Genomic DNA, 27,191 nt, shown 5'->3' with positions numbered 1-27,191 from the left:
GAATCCTTCACTCCTTTTTATGACTGAGTAACAATTCCATTGTATGGATATACCATATTTCATTTATCCATTCATCAGTTGATAGACATTTAGAGTTGTTTTTAATTTTTTTTGTCTATTATGAGTAATGCTGTTATGAACATCTGTGAACAGGTGTTTTCAGTTCTCTTGGGGATATACATAGAAGTGAAAATGCTGGAGTGTATAGTAATTCTATGTTTAACTTTTTCAGGAATTGCCAAACTATTGTCCAAAGCAAGTGTACCAATTTACATTTACACCAGCAGTTTCTGAGGGTTCTGATTTCTCCACATCCTCACCAATACTTGTTAGGTCTATCTTTTTAATTACAGCCAATAGTCATCCTAGTGGGTGTAAATTGGTATCACATAGCATCTTGGATTTGCCTTTTCCTAATGATTAATGATGCTGAGCATATTGCATGTGCTTATTGACCATTTGTGTATCGTCTTTGAAGAAATGTCTATTCAAATTCATTGCTCATTTTAAAAAAATTATTTATTTATTTATTTATTTTTATTTAGTTGTGCCAGCTCTTGCAGCAGGCAGGCTCCTTAGTTGCAGCAGGCAGTCTCCTTAGTTGTGGCTCACTGGCTTCTTAGTTGTGGCACATGGGCTGCTTAGTTGTGGCAGGCATGTGGGATCTAGTTCCCTGACCAGGGATCGAACCCAGGGCCCCTGCATTGGGAGTGTGGAGTCTTAACCACCGTGCCACCAGGGAAGTTCCTCATTGCTCATTTTCTAATTAGGTTATTTGTTGTTTTATTGTTAGCTTGTAAGAATTCTAATTTTGAGAAGTCCAATTTAGATTACTTATTAATTTTATTTATTTAGGTTAAAATTGAGAAGAGTTTTTTCTTTGGTTGCTTGAGCTTTTAGTGTCATATTTAAGAAAACATTGTGTAATGCAAAATCACAAAGATTTACACCTATATTTTCTTCTATATAGTTTTAGCTCTTACATTTAGGTCTTTGATCCATTTTGAGCTAGTTTTTGTATGATATGAGAAAGAGGTCCAATTTCATATTTTTACATATGGGCATTGTCATTTAATTTTATGTACTTTGTAATTTTCCTTACCATTTCCTCTTTAACCCAATGATTATTTAGTAGTATGTCATTTGGTTTCCAGACATGTAATTTTTAAAAAGTTTTCCTTTTGTTGCAATTTCTAATTTTATAGCATTATGGTGAAATAACAGTTTGTGGGATGCTGATTTTTTGGGAATTTTTGACACTGGCTCTATATGGCTAAGTCTATGGGCAGTTTTTGTCAGTGTTCCGTGTACACTTGAAAAGAGTGCAGTTTCTGTTTCTTGGGTATAAAATTCTATACTTATTTATTAGTTTGAGCTTTAAAATTTTATTATTAAAACATTTTAGGAATTCCCTGGCAGTCCAGTGGTTAGGACTCCATGCTTCCACTGCAGGGGGCATGGGTTTGATCCCTGGTCCGGGAACTAAGATCCCGCATGCCACGAGGTGTGGCCAAAAAAAAAAAAATATATATATATATATATATATATATATATATATATATATATATTTATATGCTCATTTTAAAAATCTTCTTGATTGAGCCATTCATTTCTTTTTAAAATCTTCCATCACAGTTGTTTATATCTATTTTTCCCCATAATCTATCTTTGTTGCATTATATAGAGAGGTTATTATTTTTACTAGGTGCAAGGGAGTTTATTATTCTAAGAGAAATGGAAAGCCATTGATATTTTTTAAGTCGTGACTGATCTTTTTTTTTTTTCCCATGTGTGGGAGATGGCTCTCCACTGGCTTAAAAATCTATTTATTTGAAATGCTCTGAATACAGTGACTGATCTTTAAAAGGTACTCTGACTGCTGTGCAGATGATCGATTGTTGGTAGGATTCTTTTAAGGTCTTTCTAGGCTTCTAGACTCTGATTTTTTTGAGACCCCAGCCCACATCATGACAAATTTATTTATTTAAATTTATTTATTTACTTATTTATTTTTGGCTGTGTTGGGTCTTCGTTGTTGCTTGCGGGCTTTCTCTAATTGTGGCGAGCAGGGGTACTCTTCATTGTGGTGCACGGGCTTCTCGTTGGGGTGGCTTCTCGTTGTGGAGCACAGGCTCTAGGGCATGCAGGCTTCAGTAGTTGTGGCATGCAGGCTCAGTATTTGTGGCTCACAGGCTCTAGAGCAGAGGCTCAGTAGTTGTGCATGGGCCTAGTTGCTCCACAGCGTGTGGGATCTTCCTGGACCAAGGATCAAACCTGTGTCCCCTGCATTGGCAGGTGGATTCTTAACTGCTGGACCACCAGGGAAGTCCGACAAATATATTTAAAAAGCATCTAGTATCTTGACTGAGGTGGTGGTTACACATGTGATAAAGATACACAGGGGCTTCCCTGTTGGTGCAGTGGATAAGAATCCACCTGCCAATGCAGGGGACACAGGTTCGGTCCCTGGTCCGGGAAGATCTCACATGCTGCAGAGCAGCTAAGCCCGTTGCCACAACTACTGAACCTGCGCTCTAGAGCCCGTGAGCCACAACTACTGAAGCCCGTGTGCCTAGAGCCCGTGCTCCTCAACAAGAGAAGCCACCGCGATGAGAAGCCCGTGCACCGCAATGGAGAGTAGCTCCTGCTCGCCGCAACTAGAGAAAGCCTGGGCGCAGCAACGAAGACCCAATGCAGCCAAAAATAAATTAAAAAAAAAAAAAAAAAAAAGATGTACACACACAAACAAATGTATGTGTAACTGTTGAAATCTGAATGAGATCTTTGGATTGCACCAATGTCAGCTTCTTGGTTTTGATATTGTTTTATAGTTGTGTAAGATGTTAATAACATCGGGGAGGATACATTTCTTTGCAGCTTCGTACAAATCTATAATTATTTCAAAAAAGTTTACATACAAAAAATATTCATCGTAGCTCCATGTTCAGTGGAAAATAGTTGAAAACCACCAAAAATGTCCAATATTTGAAGAATGTGGTTATGTAAATATAATAACTATCTAATAAAATACTACGGGGACTTCCCTGGTGGTGCATTGGTTAAGAATCCGCCTGCCAATCGAGGGGACACAGGTTTGATCCCTGGTCTGGGAAGATCCCACATGCCACGGAGCAACTAAGCCTGTGTGCCACAACTGCTGAGCCTGTGCTCTAGAGATCACTAGCCACAACTATTGAGCCCACGCGCCCTGGAGCCCATGCTCCGCAACAAGAGAAGCCACCGCAATGAGAAGCCTGCGCACCGCAAGGAAGAGTAGCCCCCAATCGCTGCACCTAGAGAAAGCCCATGCGAAGCGAAGACCCAACACAGCCAAAAATAAATATAAATAAATACATTTTTTTAAAAAAGGTTAAAAAAAAAAGAGTGGTTTGGAGGGGAAGATGAGGGAAAGGGGAACTCCAAGAGGATGCTGACTCTTCATGATAGTGGTTTAGTGGAGGGTTTTACCATCTACTGAGATGGGCAAGAAACACTCCCTGCTGAGAGCTGCGGGAGAGAAATGGGTCTGGGGTTGGAAATCAAGACATCTGTTTGGATAGGTTCAGTTGGAGATGCAAGGCAGCCACACTTCTGTTTCACAGCTCTTTTGCTCCCTCATCCTTCCAGCCCACCGACTGTCAAACCGAACTTCAGTATCCTGTCTGTACTCCTCTGCCCCTACACTCAGCCTCCGCGCAGCACTGTAGAGTCTCACCCATGGTGGAAAACGGTGCCTCCACAAAGTCATGTTCTTGGAATTCATGTGGACCCTCAGTGAGCCTATGATCCTCGTGTCTCCAACCAGTTCTCTTGCCCTTCTCCACAGTAGCTATTTAAAATCTTCATCATGTCCCTCAGGCCCTTCCTCTGCTCTGCTCCCTGTACCCTCTCAGTGAAAATGACCCCAACACCTGGTTCATAGAGAGAATTGAGACCACCAGGCAGGAGTTTATACATTTACAAATTTGGCTGAGAGATGCCCAATCCTGCATCCTCCTAGCGACCTCCCCATCAATTTCCTTCCCTTTACCTCCCAGGTTGTGGCTTTGGGTCTTTGCATTCCCAGGTTCTAGTTCTCCATCTCCAGTTTTTTCCTCAGCTTAGGGCAATTTGCCACCATTCCCCTAAAACCTTCCTTTCAAGGTCACTAATAACTCTTTGTTGCTAAATATTTTGGATATTTTTTTCATCTTTAACCTACTTGCTTTCCTTGCAGCATTTGACTGTTAACCACTTCTCTGTCCTTGATATTTCTCTCTTGGCTTGCAACACCATTCTCTGTCCCTTTACCTCACTAGTTGCTCCTTCTTGGGCTCTTCTTTCTCCACTTGTCCCTTAAATGTGTGAGTATTGCCCTTTCCTTACTTCACCTACACATGTTCATGATCACATCCCATTTGATACCTTGCTGCTGCTGAAAGTCCTTTGTGACTGTTCATTGGTCCTTACCGTGGCTTCCAAGGCCCCACATGTTCTAGCCCCTGCCTACTTCTTGTTCCCCTCTCTAACTATACTTGGTTATACTAACCTCATTTCCTAGAATGTCAAGAGCTTTCTCACCTCAGGGCACTTTGCACTTGTTGTTTGCTCTGCCAGCAATGGTTTTCCTCCATCTCTTCCCTGACCTTCTCTAAAGCCACCTTTCTCCCCTGGTTATTCTTTATCATGGCACCGTATTTTATTCCTTCATAGCACTTATCACAGTATATAGTTCTACTGTCTGCCTGTTTGTTTGTGGTCTGTCTTCCCCACATAAAACGTAAGGTCTTTGAGGACAGGATCTTATCTGTCTTGTTCACCACTCTCTACTCATTGCTTATTATGGTGCCTGGCACATAGTAGATATTCAATAAATAGTTTTGGAATAAATGAGGGTTCCCAAGCCACATCTTCCTCCTGAGCTTCAGACCTCTAACAGTCTACTACTAGAAATCTCCACTTGGTGTCCCTCAGAACCATTAAGTTCAGCAAAACAGGATTTCTCCTCCCTCTGTGGTCCCAAACTTGGTTGAAGATACCACCATCTACTCATTCTCTAGGCCAGAGATTTGGGAGTCCTCATTGACCCCTTACTTACAGTCAACCACCAAGCCCTGTTGGTTCCAGCCTGTCTCCTCAGTGTCCTCTCCATCCTTTGCAAATGTTTTAGTTCAGCCCCTCACTATCTCTCATACGATTGTTGCACCAGCTTCCACAATGGCCCTCCAGCTTCAGTCCTGCCCCCTCCAGTCTACAGCTCAGATTTGAGCGTGTCTTTCTCCTGCTTAATTGGCTCAGGGTTGCTTCCAGAATCAAATGTCAGCTCCTTAGCTTAGTGTAAAAGGCCATTAACTCCTTGGCCCCTCCTGTCTCTCTAGCCATGGTCAGGGCCATGGGTATGCAGCATATGCACACTTGCGTGCAGGTGCAAACATACACGCACATAAGCTCTTCTGCATTGAGTGCTGCACTGTCCCCCCACCCTTGCCACCTGCTCTTTCCACTTACTGCTTCTCGCTAGAACAGCCTTCCCCTCATTTTGTTAAGTAGGAACTTATGGCTGGTTTCCACATAGAAAGGGCTCAGTAAAATGTCGTATGAATACAGACTTTTAAAATGTATCCAAATGCTTGACCCTCTCCCAAGTCATTAGAAGTCCTCAGTCCCAAAGACCAAGTATTTATAGCGAGGACAGGAATCTTTACATAGTAAAAGCTAGTTTATTCACATGTCATTTATCCAAACTGATATTTTAAACCGCAGGTTGGTTTTCCCTACAGCTCAGCATATTTTTCACATTCATGTTAGCTTAACTAGGGGGGCAAATTATATGATGCACTCCACAGTGACTGGAAGATTATTGGCCTCGCTGGGCTATCAGATCTCACAGACCCACAACCCTATCTTCAGTTAGGGTGTCTTCATTTCATTGGACCGGCTGACGCAAAGATGCCTGAATCTGTCCTTTCTCAGGCTTCAGAACATAGAAACGTGGCCATGTTGGAACTTACCATTTGCGACCTCTCCCTTGTCCTCTGAAAATGAAGGATTCTTTTCTGTCCTTACAGCCTCCTGGACCTTCTGAGAAACAGCTATTCTCTTAAAGCAAGCAGATGAGGCTTGCTATGTTTTGTTATAAATCAGGACCCGCCAAGAGAGGCAGTTGATTAGAGTTGGTGTTGGTGGGGCCCCGGTTGAAGTTAGCACTGTTTGGGGTACCCGTGGCACCTGGCAGCTGTGCCACATGTGTTGTCAGTGCTGGGGGGGCTGAAGGGAGTGAGAGGTGATTGACAGTTCCTAAGTTCTTAGATGGCAGACTGGTCCAGTGCCTTCCTGGTCCAGTCTTGCAGCCTGAGATGTGCTGCAGAGTGTGATCTGTGTAAACTGACTTAAAGCCTACGTCTGACAGTGACCAAGGAAGGAGAGCTGATTGCACTTGTACATGAACTGGTAGAGTTTTAAACTAGTGGCAGAGACTGTTGGTGTTCATAGGAAACAGTTTTTCACAGGAAAGAGTGGTTTGATCTATAAAATGTTCCGATTAAATAAGTGTTTCAGAAATGTCTCACCATCTTTGAATGTACAGATGATGCGTGCTACTGGCAGTGATTAGTTTCTGAAGTGTGGTATGACTCACCAGACTGTGGTGTGCGGCTTCAGCCCCATCATGCTGATTCTCTCTTCTTTGTGTGTTTCCAGGCCATCTACCTCACTCTATCCCCACTGTGTCTGCCTTGCTCAAGTCGGCAATCACCTCAGCTGTGCCTCCTGAGTCTGCCCTCACACAGCAGCCGGAGGGAGCTTCTAACATACAAATATGATCTTGTCCCACCCCTGCTTAAAACCCTTTTCTAGCTCTTCCCATCATGATATGGTCTAGACTCTATGTGTCTGGCCTACCAGCCTGCAGACTGTGTGTCTTGGAGGTCAAGGCACCTGATCCAGAGCAGATGGTTCCACATGTCCCAACTCTGTGACCTTCGATAAGCTTCTCTCTGCCTCAGCATTCTCATCTGAAAAATGGGCGTGGTGATAATAGACCCTACTTCATAGAGTTATCGTGAGGACTAAATGAGTTACTTCACGTAGAGTGCTTAGAACAGTGCCTGGTTCTAGTCAGTGCTCAGTACACATTTCTTGTTATTACATCTTTATACACAGGCATGTCTGTGCACTCTTCAGCTGCGCTGCCAGGGCCTTCTGTCCTCTGACCGACTCCTGCTACTCTCATAGGTCTCAGACGTTGCTTCCTCCAGGAAGCCCTTGTTGGTTGCATCACTTGCAAATATTTTCTCCCAGTTCGTAGGTTGTCTTTTCATTTGGTTTATGGTTTCCTTTGCTGTGCAAAAGCTTGTAAGTTTGATTAGGTCCCATTCGTTTATTTTTGCTTTGATTTCTATTGCCTTGGGAGGCTGGCCTAAGAAAACATTGGTACAATTTATGTCAGAGAATGTTTTGCCTGTGTTTTCTTCTAGGAGTTTTACGGTGTCAGGTTTTATATTTTAAGTCTTTAAGACATTTTGAGTTTATTTTTGTGTATGGTGTGAGGGAATGTTCTAACTTAATTGATTTACATGTGGCTGACTGATCTCTTATTTTCATCAAGGAACACTTCTGCTTTCTTTTCCCCTCTTGCTTTCTCAGTCCTGGGGCTGAGAAAGGGGGGAGGGGGAAAGACCAAACAGAGAAACCCCTTCCCTCCCCTCCCCTCCCCTCCCTTCCCTTCTCTTTTCTCTGCTTTCATTTTTTAAATAAATAAATAAGTTTATTTATTTATTTTTGGCTGTGTTGGATCTTTGTTGCTGTGCATGGGCTCTTTCTAGTTGCGGCAAGTGAGGGCTACTCTTCTTTGCGGTGCGTGGGCTTCTCATTGCAGTGGCTTCTCTTGTTGCAGAACACGGGCTCTAGGGTGCGCAGGCTTCAATAGTTGTGGCTCGCAGGCTCTAGAGCGCAGGCTCAGTAGTTGTGGCGCAGCATATGGGATCTTCCCTGACCAGGGCTCAAACACATGTCACCTGCATTAGCAGGCGGATTCTTAACCCCTGCTCCACCAGGGAAGTCCGAAAAACATTTCTTAATGAAACAGGGCAGCTGTACAGGTGGTGGTTGGAGGGTGGAGAGCATGAATTTCTGTCACTGCGCTCCCCAGCTTCTATCCCCAGCTTCTATCCGTCTTGGTCTGTCTTTGGCCTCCACTCCTTTACTGGTCGGAAACGCCAGTTCTCACCCGCCCTCTGGCGGACAGTCTGTGGAACATGCGTTCAGTCGGGCAGCAAGCCGGTTACCATGGAGAAGCCAGGGCTTCCTTTGCACTAGTACATGTGTTTACTTGTCTGTGCCTCTGTCTTTCCATTCTTACACAATTTATCTGCGTATATAAACTGACAGATTGACTAGCCACCAGAGTTTGATTCTGGCCTTAAGTACTTTAAGTTAAACTTGTGTGATAATTCAGTTTACAATGAGTTTTTAGTGCAGTAAAAGACATGCTTTATCAGTGAGTTCAAAAACAGTGATGGGGCTTCACTGGTGGCGCAGTGGTTGAGAGTCCGCCTGCTGATGCAGGGGACACGGGTTCGTGCCCCGGTCTGGGAAGATCCCACATGCTGCGGTGTGGCTAGGCCCGTGAGCCGTGGCCGCTGAGCCTGCGCGTCCGGAGCCTGTACTCCGCAACGGGAGAGGCCACAACAGTGAGAGGCCCGCGTACCGCAAAAACAAACAAACAAACAAACAAACAAAGTGACGGTATCTCAGATATTGCACAAGAAGTATTTAAGAGAAAAAAATAGGTTAAAATCAGTTAATGTAGTCATCTCTGTTTTGAAGCAGTAAATGCAGCTTTTAAAAGTTACTTTCGGGAGGGAGACGCAAGAGGGAAGAGATATGGGAACATATGTATATGTATAACTGATTCACTTTGTTATAAAGCAGAAACTAACACACCATTGTAAAGCAATTATACTCCAATAAAGATGTAAAAAAAAAAAGTTACTTTCATTGATGACAAATGTGGTCCTTTTTGTGGGACCACAGTGTAGCCTTTTCTTTGTAGTGGGGGCCAATGGGTTCTTCCTGCATATGCAGTTGCAACCAAAATGCTTTTACTAAGCCCCTGCTTCTGCAGACTTCTCAACCCTGGGAAGCCAAGTTACTGACTGTGTTCTACACTTCTCAGGGGGTGGTGAGGACTGTTCCTTTGAGAATAGTAATAATAATTGTAGCTAACATGGAGCATTTCCGGGTGTGCTCTGCACTGTACTAAGTATTTATATCTGTAACCTCATTTCATCCTCACAGTAATTTTGTGACTTATGGATAGTTATTATCTCCATTTGACAAAGGAGGAAACTGATGCTTATAAAGGTAAAGAAGTTGTCCAGGATCACTCAGCTGATGAGGGGTAGAGGTAGGATTTGAACGTAGGCAAAAGGACAGGCAGTCTTTAGAGCCGTACACTTACCCAGCACAAAGCTGGATGGCCCCTTGTGTACCCTTGGAAGGCCGAGGCCAGGAGACCGTTCCAGCAGAGGGCAAAGGGGGGCTTGGCAGAGGGACCATTGGGGATGCTCTGTGAAGAGGACTGCTCTGTCCAAGTAGCCCAGGCCCTGGTACCCTGGAGTCCAGGGTAGGGGAGGTGGCTGGGAATGGACCAAGCCTGAGGCCAGGCAGCCCAGGTCTCAGCTCAGCCCCAGTCGCCTGGTCTACAGCATGTCTTGAGTGTGCTATGTATCTAACACTGTTCTGGGTACCCTGGAAATCCCAGCACCATTGCAGATGGCATCCCTATCCACAAAGACATTAGAGTTTACATGAGAAGATAAAAGTTGACATTTGGAGGGGGTGGCAATGAATGTTTTCTAAAATGCATCACTTTTCCTGTTTCTCTGTGAATGTATGTTTTCAGGAAATTCACAAGGGCATTCACAGCATTCCCAGGTCTGCATTGTCTCCCAAGAAAGGAATCCCTGGGGGCGGGGGGGGGGGGGGGGGGGGGGGGGGGGGGGGGGCGGGGGAGAGGGAATTGCATGAAGTTGATCAAAAGATACAAACTTCCAGTTACAAGATAAATAAGTACTAGGGATGTAACGTACAACTTGATGACTACAGTTAACACTGCTGTATGGTATATGTGAAAGCTGTTAAGAAAGTAGATCCGGTCTTCCCTGGTGGCGCAGTGGTTGAGAGTCCGCCTGCCAATGCAGGGGACATGGGTTCATGCCCCGGTCCGGGAGGATCCCACATGCCGCGGAGCCGCTGGGCCCGTGAGCCGTGGCCGCTGAGCTTGCGCGTCCGGAGCCTGTGCTCCGCACCGGGAGAGGCCACAACAGTGAGAGGCCCGCGTACCGCAAAAAAAAAAAAAAAAAGTAGATCCTACGAGTTCTCATAACAAGAAAAATCCTTTTTTTTCTTTTGTTTCTTCTTTTTTGTTTCTATTTGAGATGATGGATATTAACCACACTTATTGTGGTAATCATTTACCAATATATCTAAGTCAAATCATTATGCTATATACCTTAAACTTACAGGGTGCTGTATGTCAATTATGTCTCAACGAAACTAGAAGAAAAGAAAAGAAACCTAAATGTCCATCGATAGATGAATGGATAAAGAAGATGTGGTAAATATATACAGTGGAATATTACATAAAATATATACAGTGGAATATATATATAAATATATATACAAATAAATATATACATATAAATATATACAGTGGAATATTATATAAAAAGAAATGAAATTCGGTCATTTGTAGAGATGTGTATGGACGTAGAGTCTGTCATATAGAGTGAAGTAAGTCAGAAAGAAAAACTAATACCATATATTAATGCATATATGTGGAATCTAGAAAAATGGTACAGATGAATATATTTGCAGGGCAGGAATAGAAACGCAGACGTACAGAACGGACCTGTGGACACAGTGGGGGACAGGGAGGGTAGGATGAATTGGGAGATTAGGTTTGACATAAATACTCTACCATGTGTAAAATAGACAGCTAGTGGGAACCTGCTGTATAGCACAGGGAGCTCAACTCAGTGCTCTGTGATGACCTAGATGGGTGGGATGGGGGGGAGGGAGGTCCAAGAGGGATGGGATATATGTATACATATAGCTGATTCACTTCACTGTACAGCAGAAACTAACACAACATTGTAAAGCAATTATACCCCAATAAAAAAAGAAAAGAAAAGAAATCACTTTCCTCCTGGCCTCCAACCTGGCTGTTCTCCCTCCATGTCCTTGGAGCATATGTTTCCCATCTTGCGTGTTTGTAACAGTGTACATGTTTCTGGGTCCTTCACTTTCACTGAAGTTTCAGAAGGGTTGACGGCAGCACTGGTGGGCAGAATTATCTTCACCCCTGCCCTGGGCCCTGTCTGCTGCCAGCCGCCTGAACTGGGTGGAGATGCACCCAGCTCAGATGTGCCTGGCGAGTGGGCTGGGAGGAGGAACAGGATCTCCCGTGTTTGAGCCAAACCCATTTCAAGCCACAATTACCCGGTTTCAATTCCAGCTGTGCTTTGTCAGGTGTCATGTATCCCTCCACATTCCTCCATGTAGCCACATGGCTGCGTGGCTCGTGGGGTCAGTGGCAAAACAACAAGATGTCTGGGGCTCTGCTGCAGGTTGAAATGATGCCTGTCATCTTTGTATTGTCCTTTTGGTACCTAGGTTTAGCCTCCAAGGGGTACTGATGTCTAATGTGTACCCTCAGAAGGATGAGAGACTGTCACCCTTACCCAGAGGTGTGCTGGTAGGTGCGTACAGCCAGCTCTCCTGAAATAAAGCCCTGGCTTGCAGTGTTTGCCAGTTTCTGAGGTGTAAATACTCCTAAGCTTACCAGCGTAGCATCACTACACACAGTGGAGAAGAGATGGGCAGCAGCACACCTGTTTCCACAGATCGAGACCATAGATGGAAAGAGCTTCCAGAGCAGAGTAAAATGTGTAGAATGATTAGGAAGTCATATGTTTTGAGCAGTTAGTATCTTTTTTTTTAATAAATTTATTTATTTAATTTATTTATTTTTGGCTGCGTTGGGTCTTCGTTGCTGTGTGCGGGCTTTCTCTAGCTGTGGCTAGCGGGGGCTACTCTTCGTTGCGGTGTGTGGGCTTCTCATTGCGGTGGCTTCTCTTGTTGCGGAGCACAGGCTCTAGGTGTGCGGGCTTCAGTAGTTGTGGCACGTGGGCTCAGTAGTTGTGGCTCGCGGGCTTAGTTGCTCCGCGGCATGTGGGATCTTCCTGGACCAGGGCTCGAACCCGTGTCCCCTGCATTGGCAGGCGGATTCTTAACCGCTGCCCCACCAGGGACGTCCCGGTACCTTTGTTTTTAATATAATTGATTGTAACTTTGTATAATTTAATTTTCAGTAATGGCTGTGTTTAACAACTGGCTCACAGATTTCCTGGAAATTGAACGGTTATCTCTTACAAGCCACAGTGAGCTGGCCTCGGCACACCACTGCTCTCACACTGCACCTGTTTCAGAAGACATTGTTTTGGGGGTAGGAATTAGGCCAGGAGGCCCAAAGAGCCATGAGAAAGGGAGGACCCAGTAGTGACTCCCTGGGTGTGGTGGGGGCTATGCATGGGGTTCCAGGTACCTAACCCCCTGTTTGTCCAGAGCCCAGCAGCCTGGCTCACATGGCTGAGGGGTATCTGGGCCCATAGCGAAGCGTCAGGGTGGGTTTTTTGTGTTCCAGGACTCCTCCTCAGACACTTTTCGCAGGTCCCTTGAACATTGCTTCATCAGAGAGGGCTTCACCGACCACCTCCCCACTTAGAGGTGATGCCCATGGTACACCCTCTCAGCCCCATGACCCTGGTCCTTTTCCTTCCAGGCACTCTCCACAAGTAATCTCCTCCACATTCACATGTGAGTTTCTATGTTTGCTGCCATCTCTTCCTCTACTGGAAGCTCTAGGAGGGCCGTGCCAGTCTCACTGACCCGGAGCACCCAGCACATAGCAGGTGCTCAGTGAACACTTGTGGAGGGGAAGGGCCTGAGAGAGCAGGCTGAGAGACACGCACAAAAACGAAGAGGGAGAGGAGACAGCCATTTACCTTATTTGAGTTTCTTTTTCCAAGAAGAACAAGCCGTTGGCAGTGTACTGGGTACCCTTTGACCTTTCCAGCTACAAGGGGTGTATCTGCTGCCAAGTGACAGAGACCTGATTTTAAATGGTGTGAACAATAAGAGAAATGCATTAGCTCACTAACAAGAAGCCCCAAGGTAGGGTTGCTCCAGGTGGGTGTTTTCAGCAGCTCGACGATGTTCTCAGAGACCCGGCTTCTTTCCCTCTTTCTGCTCTGCCTCCTTAGGGTAGAAACTTTGCTCTCAGACCAGGCCCTCCATGGTTGCCGGGAGCTAGAGGCATCACCTGGATACAGTCATGCCCTACAGACATCAGTTCCTTCCAGTGTGGCTCTTTTCAGGAGTAAGGAAACCTCTCCCAGAGACCACATGTCCTGTCCTAACGCAGCCCTGCAAGGGGACTAGGATGACCAGAGATTCTCAAAGTGGAGTGCCCAGACCAGCAGCACCAGCAGCACCTTGGAGCTTGTTCAAAACTGAGGAGGTGGGGCCCAGCGATCTGAGTTTTAACAAGCTCTCCTGGTGATTTGGTGCTTGGTAAGGTCAAGTTTAAGAACCACGGCTGGCCCAATTGTGACCCACCCTTCAGAGGGTGAACTCAACTGGGGCTCTGCTGAGAGGAAGTGGGGAGACTGGTGGGGCTGAGCCATCCTCGGAGACTGGAGCTGCAGATGAGACACTTTGCATCTACTGCCTTTAACCAGCACCATGAAGGAGACAAGGCTCAGAGTCCTGTGATGAGGGGCAGGGCTGCCCAGGCAAGAAGAGCCTATGACTCTGAACCCCCCAACCTTTGCCTTCTCTCCTTACCCCCAGCTACCAGAGATTCACTGACTGTTACAAGTGCTTCTACCAGTTGCAGCCTGAGATGACACGGCGCATCTATGACAAGTTTGTAACTCAGTTGCAGACATCTATCCAGGTGAGTGGCAAGAAGCCCAGCAGGTACTATTGGCTCGGGTCCTGCCTCCAGATCGTCAGCCCCCTAAAGGAAGGGACCCTGCCGTCAGCCCCTCTCTGCCCTCAGTCCCCGAAACTGTCCTCTGTGCCCCCAGGCTGCAGTGGCCATCATCCGTTCCCTCCAAATGACAGGGGTGTCTTGAATGCCTCTTGTCTCATTGCCCTGTGTTGTAATTGAGTTTATAGTTGTTGTCCCACCTGACCTTGTGAGCTCAGCGAGGGCACGCCTGGGTCCACTCCTCTGTGTTTCTCCAGCACCTGGTGCAGAGCCTGGCACAGAGGAGGCATTTAGCAAATTGTTGAATTCATTGGAACTGCATACCGGAGGGGATACAGAAAAGGACAGGATTCCATTCCTGTCTTTAAGTGATACCTCTTGGGAGTTTAACTTCCATGCTGTCACACTCCAGAATGGGCTTCGTTAGGCATCAGAATGTATGTGTGCTGTCCGCAAAGGGTGCTCAGCTGTGGGGACAACAGCAGGGATGCAGCCTTCAGAGATGATGTGCAGGAGGAGAGGCTTGCTGCAGGCTCTTTTTAAATGTATTCTATTTTATACTTTATTTTCTTAATTATAAAAGTCACATGTAGAAAAGTTGGAATGTTTGTATAGAGACAGAACTTAAATTAGCTAAAATTTTACTAAGTGCCGTTAGTAGTTCAGCGTATGGAGTTGTCTGGTATTACTATAGCTCTTTCCTCTTTTCTCTTCAGGAGGAAATCTCTGAAATCAAAGCGGAGGGAAACCTGGAAGCTGTCCTGAATGCGCTGGATGCGATTGTGGAAGGAAGCAAGGACTGCGAGGAGCCGGCTTGGTGAGAAGGGTGATGCCTGCCCCCCGGCATGGACAGGTGGAGAGGACCAACACCAAACAGTGACCCAGAACAGAGAGACAAATGCATAGCCCCTCTGGGGCAGGAGAGCTGGGGGCAAGCGCATGTAGTCCAGGGGGTTGAGGTGACTGGGATGAGAGAAATCTTCCCAGGGAGCTCATTTCAGGACCCATCTGGCCTGCAAGAGAGAGGGTAGAGGGAGTGGGATGAGGCACAATAGCGAGGTTTGGAGTCTTATGTCGATTAGTCTGGCCCAGGCATCTGGTTTTTATTCATTTGTTCATTCAACAAACACTTAGAAGCACTTACTATACGCCTAATACTGTTGTAGATGCCAGAGATTCAGCAGTGACTAAGACACGAAAGACCTTCTCTCCCGGGGCTGTCATTCCAGTGGGCAGCCCTGCTGCCAGGTTGTTCTGGGCAGGATGGAGAAGGAGGCCCTGGGGACAGGAGTGGAGAGTTGAGGCCACCGAGATGGCAAGTGGCCTGAGCTCCTGCCTCCTGCCTCCATTCCCTGCCTGAGTAGAATCCTAGGTCAGGAGGAGTAAAAACCTTTTTTGTGCTTTTCAATTTGCTAATGCTTTGTGACATTCATAACTTAAGAGAATTAACTTTTATAACTAAGAAAGAGTTTTTAAAGAACCTACAGTGGCTTCTACCCCACTGCCCATCAGAACTGGCCTATCTCCTCACTCTGGGCACTCAGCACCCCCTAAACTCTTGCCTCCTCAGACCTGTCTTTCCTTTATCTTCTCACGTTAGCCAGCCAGGGCCTCTTGGGGTCTGGGCCTGCTCTCAGGCCGCCACCTTCCCCATCTCTCCAGCTCACAGTCCCATGGTGTGGATGCACCAGCAAGGCACATGGTCACAAGGACTGAGGAAATCATCTCCAGCCCTGGAGGTTTACAGCTGGAGGGAGTGTCTGTGGATGAGGAGGAGGGCTAAGGTGTGGGTTGGTGAGAAGAGGAGAGATTGGTTCCTGGGAGCTGAAGCTAAGGGACAAGGGGTTAGCGTCCCCTCAGGAGCAGGAGCCATGCGGTTGGATCTTGGGAGTGAGAGGGACTACAGGAGAGTCCTGGAGAGCCAGCCAGCTGGAGGCTGAAGGTGGGAATGCCACTGGCTGGGTTTGGAAGGAGAAGCCTTACCCCACACGACGACTCTCTGTCCCCACCCCTGCGCCCCCTGCGGCCCTGCAGGCGCCCTAGTGGGATCCCAGAGAAGGACCTGTGCAGTGCTGTGGTGCCCTACTTTCTGCAGCAGCGGGACGCCCTGCAGCGCCGTGTGCAGAAACAGGAGGCCGAGAACAGGCAGCTGGCAGATGCCGTCCTGGCCGGGCGCAGGCAGGTGGAGGAGCTGCAGCTGCAGGGCCAGGCCCGGCAGCAGGCCTGGCAGGTGAGTGTCCCGGCCCTGCCCTCAGGCACGTGCTCCCCTGCTGCAGCCGAGGAGAAAACGGGCCCAGGGAGGGCAACTGACTTGCCCAGGGATGGCTCCTCCATGTCAGGATCAGGGTTAATCCTCTGTAGCCATGGTGGTTCTACTCCATGTGATCACTGCCCAGTACTTTTAAAATGTGTACAGAGAATGACTTCTAGAGCCGTCAACATACCTAAGATATATCCTCCATGCAACAAATACGTGTCCTTTGAGGGTGAACTCAATTTCTGAAAGTGGCCCACAGTCACTTGGGGCCAAGTTGTTGAATAAGGGGGAAGAGAGTAATCAGGCTGGGTGACGCAGATAGCACGTGTGGCTACAGAGTGATGAGATGGACTTTCTCGCCGGCTCAAAATGTAGTTCCAAAAGAGGGTTTCTAGTGGGGCTTGAATGGTGGCCCATTATTGGGTTCTCCTCATCATTTAGATGTCCAACTTATGTTTACCTGTGGCCACTCGACAGCTCCCTTCCTGGGGCAGACCCTCCTATTCCCGAGGGGGATAAGTCCCCAGATCCATGGCTCTCAGGTCCCCTGGTCTTCTTCCCAAGACCAGTCAGGGGCAATCTGAAGGCCCTGCCCCAGCCTCAGCAAGGCCCCAAGCCTCAGGGAGGCGGCAGCAGGAGAAAGGCTGGTGCCTTGCTCTGCTTCCTCTTATCTTCACCCCCTCAGCCTCCTCCTGTAACACACTGGCCCTGGGGGTGTGTAGTGTAGTGTAGTGTAGTGCAGTGGCCCAGGCTCTACACAGCAGACACCCAGGTGGTATAACCGAGGCCTCAGCCTAGTGCCGTCTCCTGGGACAGGTTCCACAGTTGAGAGTTGTGTCTCGGGTACTCTCGGGGCTGCCTTGCTGAGTCCTCCGGCTGCTCTGCCATTGGCGCTTCATCACCATGAGGCCAAGGGTCACTCCCCTGTCTAGGCTTTGGCTTCCAAATTGGCCAAGTAGTGATCCCCAACGCCCTGCCAGCTCTGACATTCAGTGCTTCTATTTTAAGAGGAAGAAGGAAGCCCCCTGCTCTTATAGCCATACCTCTCCCATTACAGCTACAGATGCTAACCATTGTTTGAAGTGGGTCAGCTGGATTGAGTGTTGAGTGCTGAGCCCTGTGTGGGCTCAAAGAGCCCTTTTTCACTACAATTCCCATGTCTGTAGCCCAGCTGCAAGTCCACTTAATTTAAGAAAGTTTCTCTGCTAGAAATCTCCAGTGAGGTCAGAGGATCGGGGGACACTTAAGGGGCCCTTTTTGAAAATCGGCTCTTCTCTGGGGAGGCCCAGCCTAGGTGGCCATGGCACCCAGCCTGCCATAAACAAACTGCTGAGTGGGGCGGATTTCCTAATATGCCCTGCTGAGCCTGTGATATGAGTTTCAGACCCCTTCCTTATCATCCTGGGGGAAACCCAGGCCTGGAGTCAAGGACAGTGGAGGGAAAGCATTTGGATTTTCTCATCTCCCAGTCTGTCTGTTCTCTCTCATTGGTGTCAGGCTCTACACAGAGAACAGAAGGAGCTGGTGGCCGTGCTGAGGGAGCCTGAGTGAGGAGGAGAGGGCCCGGCCCAGGAGCAGAGGGCAGTCAAGGTCAAGGGCCTGTGGTCCAGGATGCTGAGCCTGAGTGAGCTGCCTCCAAGAACAGTCCCTAAGCAGTGATGAAATTTGCCGGAGAAGGAGGCCTCAGCTGTCTCCACTGCCGTTGTGCCTCTGGGGCTCCTTTGGGGTCAAACACACACACTACCTTCAGATTCCTCCCTGTTTTCTTCTAACTTTAGGATTCTTGGCCAGCTCCCGCCCTGGGAATTAGGCACCATGCTGCCTCTCCTTTAGGTTCAGGCCAACCCCCCACCCTACCCCCATCATACATATTGCCTATTCCTGAGCCCTCCCTAGGACCTGGCTTGGGGAATCTGTATTCAGTTTCCACTGATTGCCCCCTTGCTGGCCAGCCCAAGGGCCCCTGCCATGTTCTCCCCACATCCGCAAATAAACTTCCTTCACTACACTGTAATCTGTGAGGATGCTCCCTCTGCCTGGGCCTCTCCCAGGACTCTCCTAGGCCAAGATCCCACCCTGGACTCCAGAGTCCTGGCTCCAATCGAGGCCCCAGTTGCAGGGCTCTGAGAGCCTCCAGGCTGGGGAGGGTTGGTGGGGGGTGTATCTGACCATCTGTATGGAAGGGCAGTGAAGCCCCTTGTCACAGAAACCAGGAGCCTTGGGTTCCCTGAGGCCAGGACAAGCTGCCGGGGGGGTGTCACTGTCCATGCGCCTGCCCTTCTCTTTGCCTTGGGTTGATTCTGAGAGGCTCTATGGTGGGCCTCCCTAGGTGTTTGTTTGCGCCTGGTGAGTGCTCGAACATGGAGCAAGTGGGCCCTCCAAATGGCTGGGGCTTTGTCCTCTGGCTTCTCACAACCCCCTCTTCCCCAGCCAGGGCCACAGGGCATCAGGAGTGACTTAGCCAAAGGCAGGGTGGGTGTTTCCTCCAGACCGGAGGGTGAAAGGAGTGGGTGTGGGTGGGGGCAGAACTTTCTTCCCTGGCGAGGGCTTCACCCTAACTCTGTAGAGAGAGGCCTGGTTGGGTCTGTCTAGGAGCAGCGGGGACACTCGGGAAGATGGCAGGGTGGTCCCTGATCATCAACCCCACCCCCCCAAGTTGAGCCTAGTGGCTCCTCTCTCCTCCTGGACACGCCTAAACATCCAGCCACCGGCCGTGGGGTGGAGGCAGCAGTGCTTCGTCTGGCAGGTCTCCACCTGGTGAGTGGGTGGTGGGGGAGGACACCCTCCCTCTTCTCCAGGCTGAGCTGAGGCAGAAGTGGCTTTCAGGTCTGGGGTGGCGCTTTTCAGGCTGGATGTTCTGCCCCTCGGAGGACAGGTCCCCAGGGTTGTTGGCAGTGGGGAGGCTGTGAGGGCAGGAAAAGGATCGGGGTGGGGCGGTCAGGAGCTCAGAGGTGCGAGGGGCATGGGGAAGGGGGTTCCCACCTCAGTGCCCACCTGGCCAGTCGCAGACAGAAGGGCTGTCCTTACCTCACACCTGGCCACACCTGTGTTGGCTTTTGGCTCTTGGCCCTATGCTGCCCCAACCCCTTCCCCCGTCCCAAGGCTCAGGGCCTGAGCAGAGTCGAGCCGCCCCCATGCCAGGCCTGCTGTTGAGGTCTCTCTGGGGCAGAGGCCCTCGGGGTGAATGAGGGCATTGGCCCTCCCTCACTGAGTTTGGCTCCTGCCCACAGGGCTGACAGTGGAAATCAGCCTGTGGGAGGCTGTAGCCCAGCTCTGTGCAAATCTATTTTGGACCTCTGGGCCCCCCTTCCTCTCTAGGCTCCCCCTCCTACCCCTCCCCGTCTGCCCCGCTGGTGCTCAAACTGAGGCTGGGGCTCCGAGGGAGAGTGAGTAGGGGCTGGGAGACCTGGGGCAACCCCCTTGAGGAGGGGCTGGGGACCTTGTCTGGAGGCTGGCAGTCTTGGACTGAAGCCCACCTTCCTCCATCACTCCCAGAGGCCTGCCCAGGCAGCCGCAGCTCCAACCACAACATCCTTTGGGGTTTGGCCTAGGCAGTTGACCCCCAAATAGCCCTGGTAGATTCCCCCAAGACCCGCCCGCACCCTTGCCTCTGGGGCACAGCCCAGAGAGTATAAAACAGTGCTGGAGGCTGGGAGGGGCAGACCAGCTGAGTCCTGAGCAGCAGCCCTAGCACAGCCGCTGACAGACACACCATGAGACCCCTCATGTTCCTCGCCCTACTGGCCCTGGCCACACTCTGCCTCGCTGGCTGGTCAGGTGAGTGCCCCTACCCCTGCCCCGGCCCGCGGGAGCTGCGAGGGGAAAGCACCATGGCCTCACCTCTCCTCACCCCTTCCACTGGCAGTCCCTATTGGCAGTCTAACCACCTTTCTGTGGGCTCAGTCCATTTGCCCCCACTGCTGTCCTTGTGGAGGGAGAGGAGAGGAGAGGGGAGGAGAGGGAGAGCCCTAGGGATGAGCAGGGGTGAACTGGGCTCCTTTTTCTTGCAGATGCAAAGCCCAGAGATGAGGAGTCTGGCAAAGGTGCAGGTATGAGGCAGGGCCTGATGGGAAGCTGTGCCCTGTATCACTCAATGGTGCTGCCCACTCCCAGCACCCCTGTCTCACCCTGGTCCCCTCAGTCCCATTCTCCCCTCCTGCCCCCTCCCATCTGGCTCTCAGGAAGGCCAGCCTACTCCCCACCTTGTCCACCCAAACTCGGAATCACCTGACCCCTGACCCTCTGCTCCACAGCCTTTGTGTCCAAGCAGGAGGGCAGCGAGGTGGTGAAGAGACTCAGGCGCTACCTGGATCATGGGCTGGGGTGAGAGAAAAGCAGGTGCTGGGCCAGGGCCCTGCATCTCCAGGATGGGCTGGGAGGAGCGGCCGCTGTGGGAGGACTCTGGAGCCCCAAGTGCAGTGGGAGGAGGGGCGGGCATTTTGCATGGAGGCTGACGCCAGTGTGTTGGGCTCTCAGAGCCCCAGCCCCCTACCCAGATCCGCTGGAGCCCAGGAGGGAGGTGTGTGAGCTCAACCCCGCCTGTGACGAGCTGGCTGACCACATTGGCTTCCAGGAGGCCTATCGGCGCTTCTACGGCACAGCCTAGAGCTCTCAGCCCTGCCGGCCTGGCTGGCAGCCCCCAGCTCTGGCTCCTCTCCGGGACCCCTCCCCCTCCCCTCTCCCTGACCTCCCTGCCCGGCAAGTGTGAGATCCCAGCAGCTGGGAGCATCATCCCAGCTGCTCCAGAATAAACTCCGGAAGAGGAACTGGTGGGGCTGTGATTCTTTGTCCATCTATGGAGTGTGAGGAGGAGGTATTGGGAGGATGGGGAGTGGAGAGGTTTTATCTTTTTCAGTCCCAGAAAGTGCTTCCCAAAATCTGTTGTTGAGTTATTTATTTATCCCTGCCTCAGTCCAGAAGCATTGAAGGTGGCTTCCTAAAGTCTAAATAGGGTTCTCCTCTCTAGCCCAGCACCCTCCCCCACCTCAACCCACTGCCCCATCCGTGACACACCCAAATAGACCAGATCCCAAAGGCCTGGACGCCTGGAGTACACGGCTGTGACCAGGACAGACAGCCTCATCGCCATAGGCAAAGAGCTTCCGGTAGATGGTACTGCCTGGTTTGGGGGTGGGGGCAGTAGCGGGCCTCCTGGCCTGGTTAATAAGCATTCAGGATGGGCCTGGGTTAGTCATGTTAGTTCTTGCCTGGGCTGAGCAGAAACTCCAGGAGCACCAGAGATGGGACCAGATGAAAGGGCCCAACACCTCCCCATCCCAGCCTTCAATGGCAGGTGGGGCAGCTCCAGCCTGGACACACGCACCTCCCCTCTCAGACCCTCAGCACTTCCCCCAGCCCCATCAAGAGCACCCTCCCTGACCCTCCTACTCTCTACCAGCCTCCCAGCCCCTCTCCTCTCCTCTGCCTTCTGATCTCCGCACTCTCTCCTCAGCCACTCCTCTTGGTTCCAGGCTCAGAAGTGCCCCTGTCTTATCAGGCCTGGGTCTGGGCTCCTCCCCAGCACGGGGGCGGGGGCGGGGGGGGGGGGGCACCTGGCCTCTGCTTCCCTCCAGGGCAGGCTCAGAGCTGGGGCCTCACTGTAGTTTGGCCTTTGTATTCCTCTCCAGCGGGCCACCCTGCAACAGGGGGCACGTACTGGGAGCCTGAAATAGGGAAGCTGTGAAAGCAGCAATGATGAGCAGGTTCCCAGCCACTGCCAAGCCCAGTGTGGCCACTGTGCCCGCCAGGCCCAGCGGCGGTTCCTGCATGGCCAGCCAGGCTCGGCGAGATCCCATATCAGCCAGCACCGCCTCCAGCTGGAAGTGTGTGCCCAGCACTGCACAGATGTGGAATAGCTGGTGGCTGTGGCCTGTGGGGAGGATGGGCGTGTGAGGGCACATACCCCATCCCCAGGGCTGCCCCAACTCATCCTGTGACCCATGGTGAGCACCACATCCTCTGGGCCTGCTACTCCCCTAAAACTGGGAATAAGAAACCCAATTCCCAGAGTTATTGGCAAGAGTGAGTGAGCTGCTGTGCACAGAGCCCCTGGCCTACAGGCTGCTGGTTTTGTTGTTGTCTGAGGACTGGGGCTGGGCCTGGACCCTGAGGGCCCTGCCAGGAATACTCTCCTTTACTCAGTTCACTCTGTGCTCTGGGGAGCTGTCTCCCCATCCCCTCCTGGGCCAGGCCAGGTCTGCTCTCACCGATGTAATCAAAGCGTCCTGGTGCCAGCCGCTCAGGCAGGTGGGAGGCAAAGAGGAAGCCAGTGAGCAACGCGCAGAAGAGGTGGTAGCCGTGGCTGGTGCTCAGTGCCTCCTGCCCACAGCTGTGGCCCCTGCCCCAGCACAGTCCGAGCTGGCAAAGGAAAAGCAGCGTTGACGGGGAGGGGCTTTGGGGGTGGACATCATGTGTCTGGGATCTGGTGAGGATGAGGAGGGGGAGGGCACAGCTGGACTGGGTGCTGGGCTAGGAGGGTGGGCAGCAGGGCTGAGTCAGGGATCGAGGGGGCAGGGCTGGGAGTGGGCACTGTGAGGGTCAGGACAGGAAAGCAGGAGCCTTACCCGATAGAAGAGCGGGAGGTTGTCGAACAGAAAGGGATAGGTGAAGGCAGCCGTGCGGAGGATCTTACTGAGCGCAGGGCTTTCTAGCTCTGGGAACCTGGGAGGCGGGAGTGAAAGGCTGGTCACCATCCTTATGCTGGGGTGGGGGTCAGAGGAGGGCAGGGGACCTTTGGCCAAGATGGAATGTCAGTGTAGCTTAGTGGCTATGAAAGCCCTTAGGCCACATGACTCCTCTGTGAGTGACAACAGCTGTTAGACGGGGATAGACACCTGCCTCTTAGGTGGCTTGTGAGAGTTAGAGACAGCGCAGGGATGGTGCTGGTGCACAGGGTCTGGGCACAGTAAGTCCTCAATAAACGGTCCCATTGTTACCAATGTTGTTCAAGAGCAGTGAAACGCAGGCACACCCCAGTGGTCCTGGGTGTCCAGGTGTTTGTGGGTGCTCTGTCCTGTCCCTCCGCCTTCCCCTTCACCACTGGCCGAGAACCCACCGGGAGTAGCAGGAGAGGCCGGTGCACAGGAAAGAATTGAGTGCGGCGGCGGGCACAAATAGCTGGTGCAGGCGGCTGTGCAGCCAGGAGGCCGGCATGGAGTAGGCGGCATAGGGGAAGGCGCAGCCTGGCGGGGGGGAGGGGGGGAGGGGAGCTGAGGCCCCGCCCCGGAGACCCCGCGCCACACCCCCGCCCCGCCCCGGAACGCCCCCGCCCCCCTGCCCACCGCCCCAGCCTCCGCCGCGGGGCTCACCCAGGCTGTAGAGGCTGAGCGCGCCGTAGTCCAGGAAGTAGCAGATGTGACGCGCGCGGGGTGACATGGAGCTGAAGGTGTGCGCGCAGCACGACGCAAACGGGTAGAGGCAGGCGGGCAGCAGGAAGACGAGCAGCGGCCAGTGGTAGGGCTCCGACCGGAAGCCCTGGCCTCCCGCCAGCGCCAGGAGGCGCCACAGGAAGTACCTGCGGCAGGCACGTGCTCAGGCCACCGGACCCCCAGCGACTCCCAGTGCAGCCCGCGGGCCCGGACGGTCCCGGTCCGCCTGAGTACCCCCTTGAGCTCGAGGCCCAAGCCTGGGACAGAGCCTCCCTCACCAAGTGGGCAGGAAGTGAGTCCAGATGTTGACGGTCTCGTTGGTCATCTGGAAGGAGCTGAGGACACAGTCCAAGGCCGAGCTGGTGGGGCGGCGGTAGCCAGACATGATACCATCTTCCCAGAACACCTGGGGTTGTGGGGGGCAAGGGAGGAGAGGAGTCACTGTGTCCCACCCTTTCTCTCCAAGGGACTCCACTGTGTCCCACCCTTTCTCTGGAAGCAGGGTGGAAGGGAATGGGCTGGAGATCACAATGGCCCCAAAGTCAAACTAAATCCAACCCCATCTCACCACAGTTTCCAGTACCCAGAGAGCAGGTGAGAAACAGAAGAGGCAGAGTAAGGGGACAAGATAGGATGGACACAGGGTGCTCTGAGGAAGCCGACTCTGGATAAAAGAGTGTTCTGGGCTCTAGGGAGCAGGTCACAAGCCTGTTCCTTAGAGAGCAGAAGAGTCCCACACTGAAATGGCAGGGATAAGAGTTAGCCTAGAGCAGGGACTTCTGCACTTGCAAAAAGAGAAGAAACTTTGCCCCAGCCAGTCCCCTGAGAAGTAGGAGTTGGTGACTCCCTCACCCTGGGGACCTGGTGGACGCGAAGGAGTTGGGGCAGCTTGAGACTGAGCATGGTGGCCCGGCACCTCCACGTTGACCTAGAGACAAAGGGCGGGGGGGGGGCGGAATTAGGTATCTGCCCCCATCCACAGGTCCCTTTTCGCCCAGGTCCAGGCTGAACCTGGTCACTGAGTCCCAGGGTAGGCTGTGTACCCGGACATGCATGCGAGTGGTAGCTGGCCACCAAGCTGCTTCCTTCAGGCCAGGGGAGGCTGGCCCAGCTTCCCCAGTGGTCATAACCCCAACCCCTCCCCAGCCTAGCCTGGGGGCTATTTAGTTCCCCCATTGAGAGGAGCTGGTCAGCCTCGACTCAGCAAGGATTGGAGGGTCCTCCTCAGCCAGAAGGCTGCCTCAGTAACCCTGGACCCTGGAGCCAGGTCCCCAACCCCCAGTTTTTGTCTCAGAAGAACCCTGACTTACGGAGGCCAGCACAGAGAGCGCCTAAGCACACACCACCACCGCCATCGCCAGCACCAGAAAGCTCCTTGGCTCACAGTGCCTGGGCTGAGCACAGACAACTTAGGGTGCTCAGGGAGAATTCTTGGAGAGGCCAGATGCCTACCGGTGGGACAAGGAATTAGGGGGATGCCTGGCTCTTCTCTGAAGACTACACGTGTGCCCCGGGGGGGGCATTTGGGGTCCCTGCCCCACCTGAGCCCCGGCCCCTCAGCCTCAGACCTGTGTGCTGCCTCCGGGTGGCCGCAGCTTTGCTGCCCCGCCCGCCCGCCTCCCAGGCTGCCTCTCCCAGGCACATTCCTTGGCACAAGTGGATGGGCTGGGCCACCAGGGCGGGTGGAGCTGCCCCAGGAGGAGGGAGAACAGGACACTCCTCCCGCCTCTCCAGGCCAAAACTTTCCAGCCCCGCCCCGTGCCTCTTCCTGTCATCGCTTTGCCTACTCTCTGTGTGCATGTTTGCTCCGCACACACTCTGGGCCCTCACACCGCCAGCCTGAACCCCAAGCCTCTGTTCCTGTCTTTCAACATTTTGGGGGCCCTCTGCCCTTGAGCTGGGTGCTGGGGACCCTGCTGGGCACAAGGCCGACCTGGTCCCTAGTCCCTGCACCCTGGCTGAGATTTGATAGATGACCCCGGGAATTCCCTGGCGGTCCAGTGGTTAGGACTCTGTGCTTTCACTGCCGAGGGTCTGGGTTTGATCCCGGGTCGGGGAGCTAAGATCCCACTACCACAAGCCTCGGGGCGCAGCCAAAAAACAAAAAGAAACTAAGATAGATGACCCCTCCCGGAAGTGGGATGGGGGTATTCTGACCTATCCTGAGTGCGGCCCAAGCTGCCTGGGGGAGGGGTGGACCAGGAAGATGCTGGCGTCTAGCTCCCCTCAGGGTCCCTTCCCTCAGCACTGGGGTTCAGAGGTCTCTGAAGTAGTTTGTGCTGGAGCCGTGGAAATGGGGGAGGGGCCGGCCGGAGCAGGCGAGTGGCCTCTAGTTCCCCAGAACGGGCGTCTTGGCCCCAGGTGAGCTTCCTTACCCAGAGTTTGATGGGCGCTCCTAAGCCGGTGGGTCGGCAGGCCCCGGGCTCCACGGGTGGAGTCCCTGGCTCTTGCCAGCCGGGCCAATGGGAGGGAGAAGAGAGTGGCGGGCAGGCGGGCCAGGCCTGGGCGGGGAGTGGGAGACAAAGGGGAGCCAGAGAACAATCCCAGCCTTGTCCAGCCTCCAGAGAGCCGTGCGGGGTGGCCCAGCCCCATTAGCAGGCAGCTCACTCGGGCTCCAGCGCACAGCCAGCCCCTTCAGCTTGACCCCACCCCACTGAGAGCAGACTGGCCGGAAGAGGCCAGGGCCCTAGCCAGGATGCAGCCAGGGTGGTGCAGAGCGCCCCCCTCAGACCAGGCTGCCCCACGGCTCCAGGGTTCCAGGCTCTCCCAGGAGCTGAGAGTGGCTCTGCCTCAAGCTGGGCAGAGGAATCCAAACCCTGAATATGAATTCTCCAAAACCTCTTCTCACTGTGCTTCGCTGCCTCTCAGCGCCTGGTGCTGGGCAGAATCCAGAGCAAATGCATTTGGTAAATGTTGGTTCAACCTCGAGGGGTTCACCAAGCTTCTCCACTCCCCAGACACACTTGAGGTGTCAGTGCTTGCGGAGGGATGGGGTTGAATACTCAGAGGCTGGTTTCAAGGTTCACCCTCACCTCTCCACTGAGGAAGTTTCTCCCTGATTCAGAGGACCCAGCTGAAAACCGCAAACCACCCCCAGGGAGCAACGTAACCTTCAAAATAGTTGACCCTTGAACACAGGTTTGAACTGCGTTTATATGCAGCTTTCTTTCACTAAATATGTACTCAGTACTACACGGTCCCCAGTGGGTTGAATCATGGATGTGGAACTGCAGATACAGAGGGCGGACTGTAAAATCAAGTGCAGATTTTTGCTTGCATAGGGGTCAGCGCCCTAAAACCACATATTCTTCAGGATCATCTGTATATTGTTTTCACCTATCACCCTTGTGAAGGCAGCAGCTCAGTTCAATGAACTTCACATCTATCAAAACCGTCTCTGGAGTTTGTGCTCCAGCTGCTGGTTACTTGCTTCAACTGGGCCACCTCAAAGAAACCTTTCCAAACTGCCATTTCAGTATGTAATCTCCAATGTCCCAATAAAACTGTACAGAAAGGCACCAGGAGACAAGGA

General features: G+C 51.8%; 3 protein-coding genes across 9 annotated transcripts in view; 2 read left to right on the top strand and 1 right to left on the bottom strand.

Moving 5' to 3' along the window:
- SLC25A44 (solute carrier family 25 member 44) overlaps positions 1-18,306 on the top strand; it is a 43,619-nt gene extending 25,313 nt beyond the window's left edge. For 3 of the 6 annotated variants that reach the window (XM_033857191.2, XM_019933267.3, XM_073806235.1), the window contains 4 exons: positions 13,894-13,999; positions 14,752-14,852; positions 16,070-16,265; positions 17,790-18,306. In XM_033857191.2, coding sequence (XP_033713082.1) covers positions 13,894-13,999; positions 14,752-14,852; positions 16,070-16,265; positions 17,790-17,843 — 457 coding nt within the window. In that variant the 3' untranslated portion in view covers positions 17,844-18,306. The other 3 variants (XM_073806236.1, XM_073806238.1, XM_073806201.1) reach the window with 3 other exon arrangements.
- Positions 18,307-18,443: 137 nt separating this feature from the next.
- Positions 18,444-21,058, top strand: BGLAP (bone gamma-carboxyglutamate protein). The gene is made up of 4 exons (XM_004321617.4): positions 18,444-20,069; positions 20,303-20,341; positions 20,546-20,615; positions 20,769-21,058. Exons 1-4 carry the CDS (start codon positions 20,006-20,008, stop codon positions 20,896-20,898), a joined length of 303 nt encoding a protein of 100 aa, XP_004321665.3. The 5' UTR covers positions 18,444-20,005; the 3' UTR covers positions 20,899-21,058.
- Positions 21,059-21,553: 495 nt separating this feature from the next.
- Positions 21,554-25,221, bottom strand: PAQR6 (progestin and adipoQ receptor family member 6). 2 transcript variants are annotated; one of them, XM_033857248.2, is made up of 8 exons: positions 24,970-25,221; positions 24,512-24,587; positions 23,938-24,065; positions 23,600-23,805; positions 23,347-23,473; positions 22,856-22,952; positions 22,499-22,649; positions 21,554-22,161 (listed from the first exon to the last, which is right to left on the bottom strand). In XM_033857248.2, the coding sequence occupies exons 2-8, from the start codon at positions 24,560-24,562 to the stop codon at positions 21,887-21,889; spliced, it is 1,035 nt and encodes a 344-aa protein (XP_033713139.1). In that variant the 5' UTR covers positions 24,563-24,587; positions 24,970-25,221; the 3' UTR covers positions 21,554-21,886. The 2 variants fall into 2 exon arrangements, with proteins under 2 accessions (XP_033713139.1, XP_033713153.1); XM_033857262.2 differs by lacking the exons at positions 23,347-23,473; positions 23,600-23,805.
- Positions 25,222-27,191: the final 1,970 nt, after the last annotated feature.

This window comes from Tursiops truncatus, chromosome 1, assembly GCF_011762595.2.
Source record: "Tursiops truncatus isolate mTurTru1 chromosome 1, mTurTru1.mat.Y, whole genome shotgun sequence".
Classification (NCBI taxonomy): domain Eukaryota; kingdom Metazoa; phylum Chordata; class Mammalia; order Artiodactyla; family Delphinidae; genus Tursiops; species Tursiops truncatus.
This window is presented reverse-complemented; position numbering and strand designations above follow the sequence as displayed.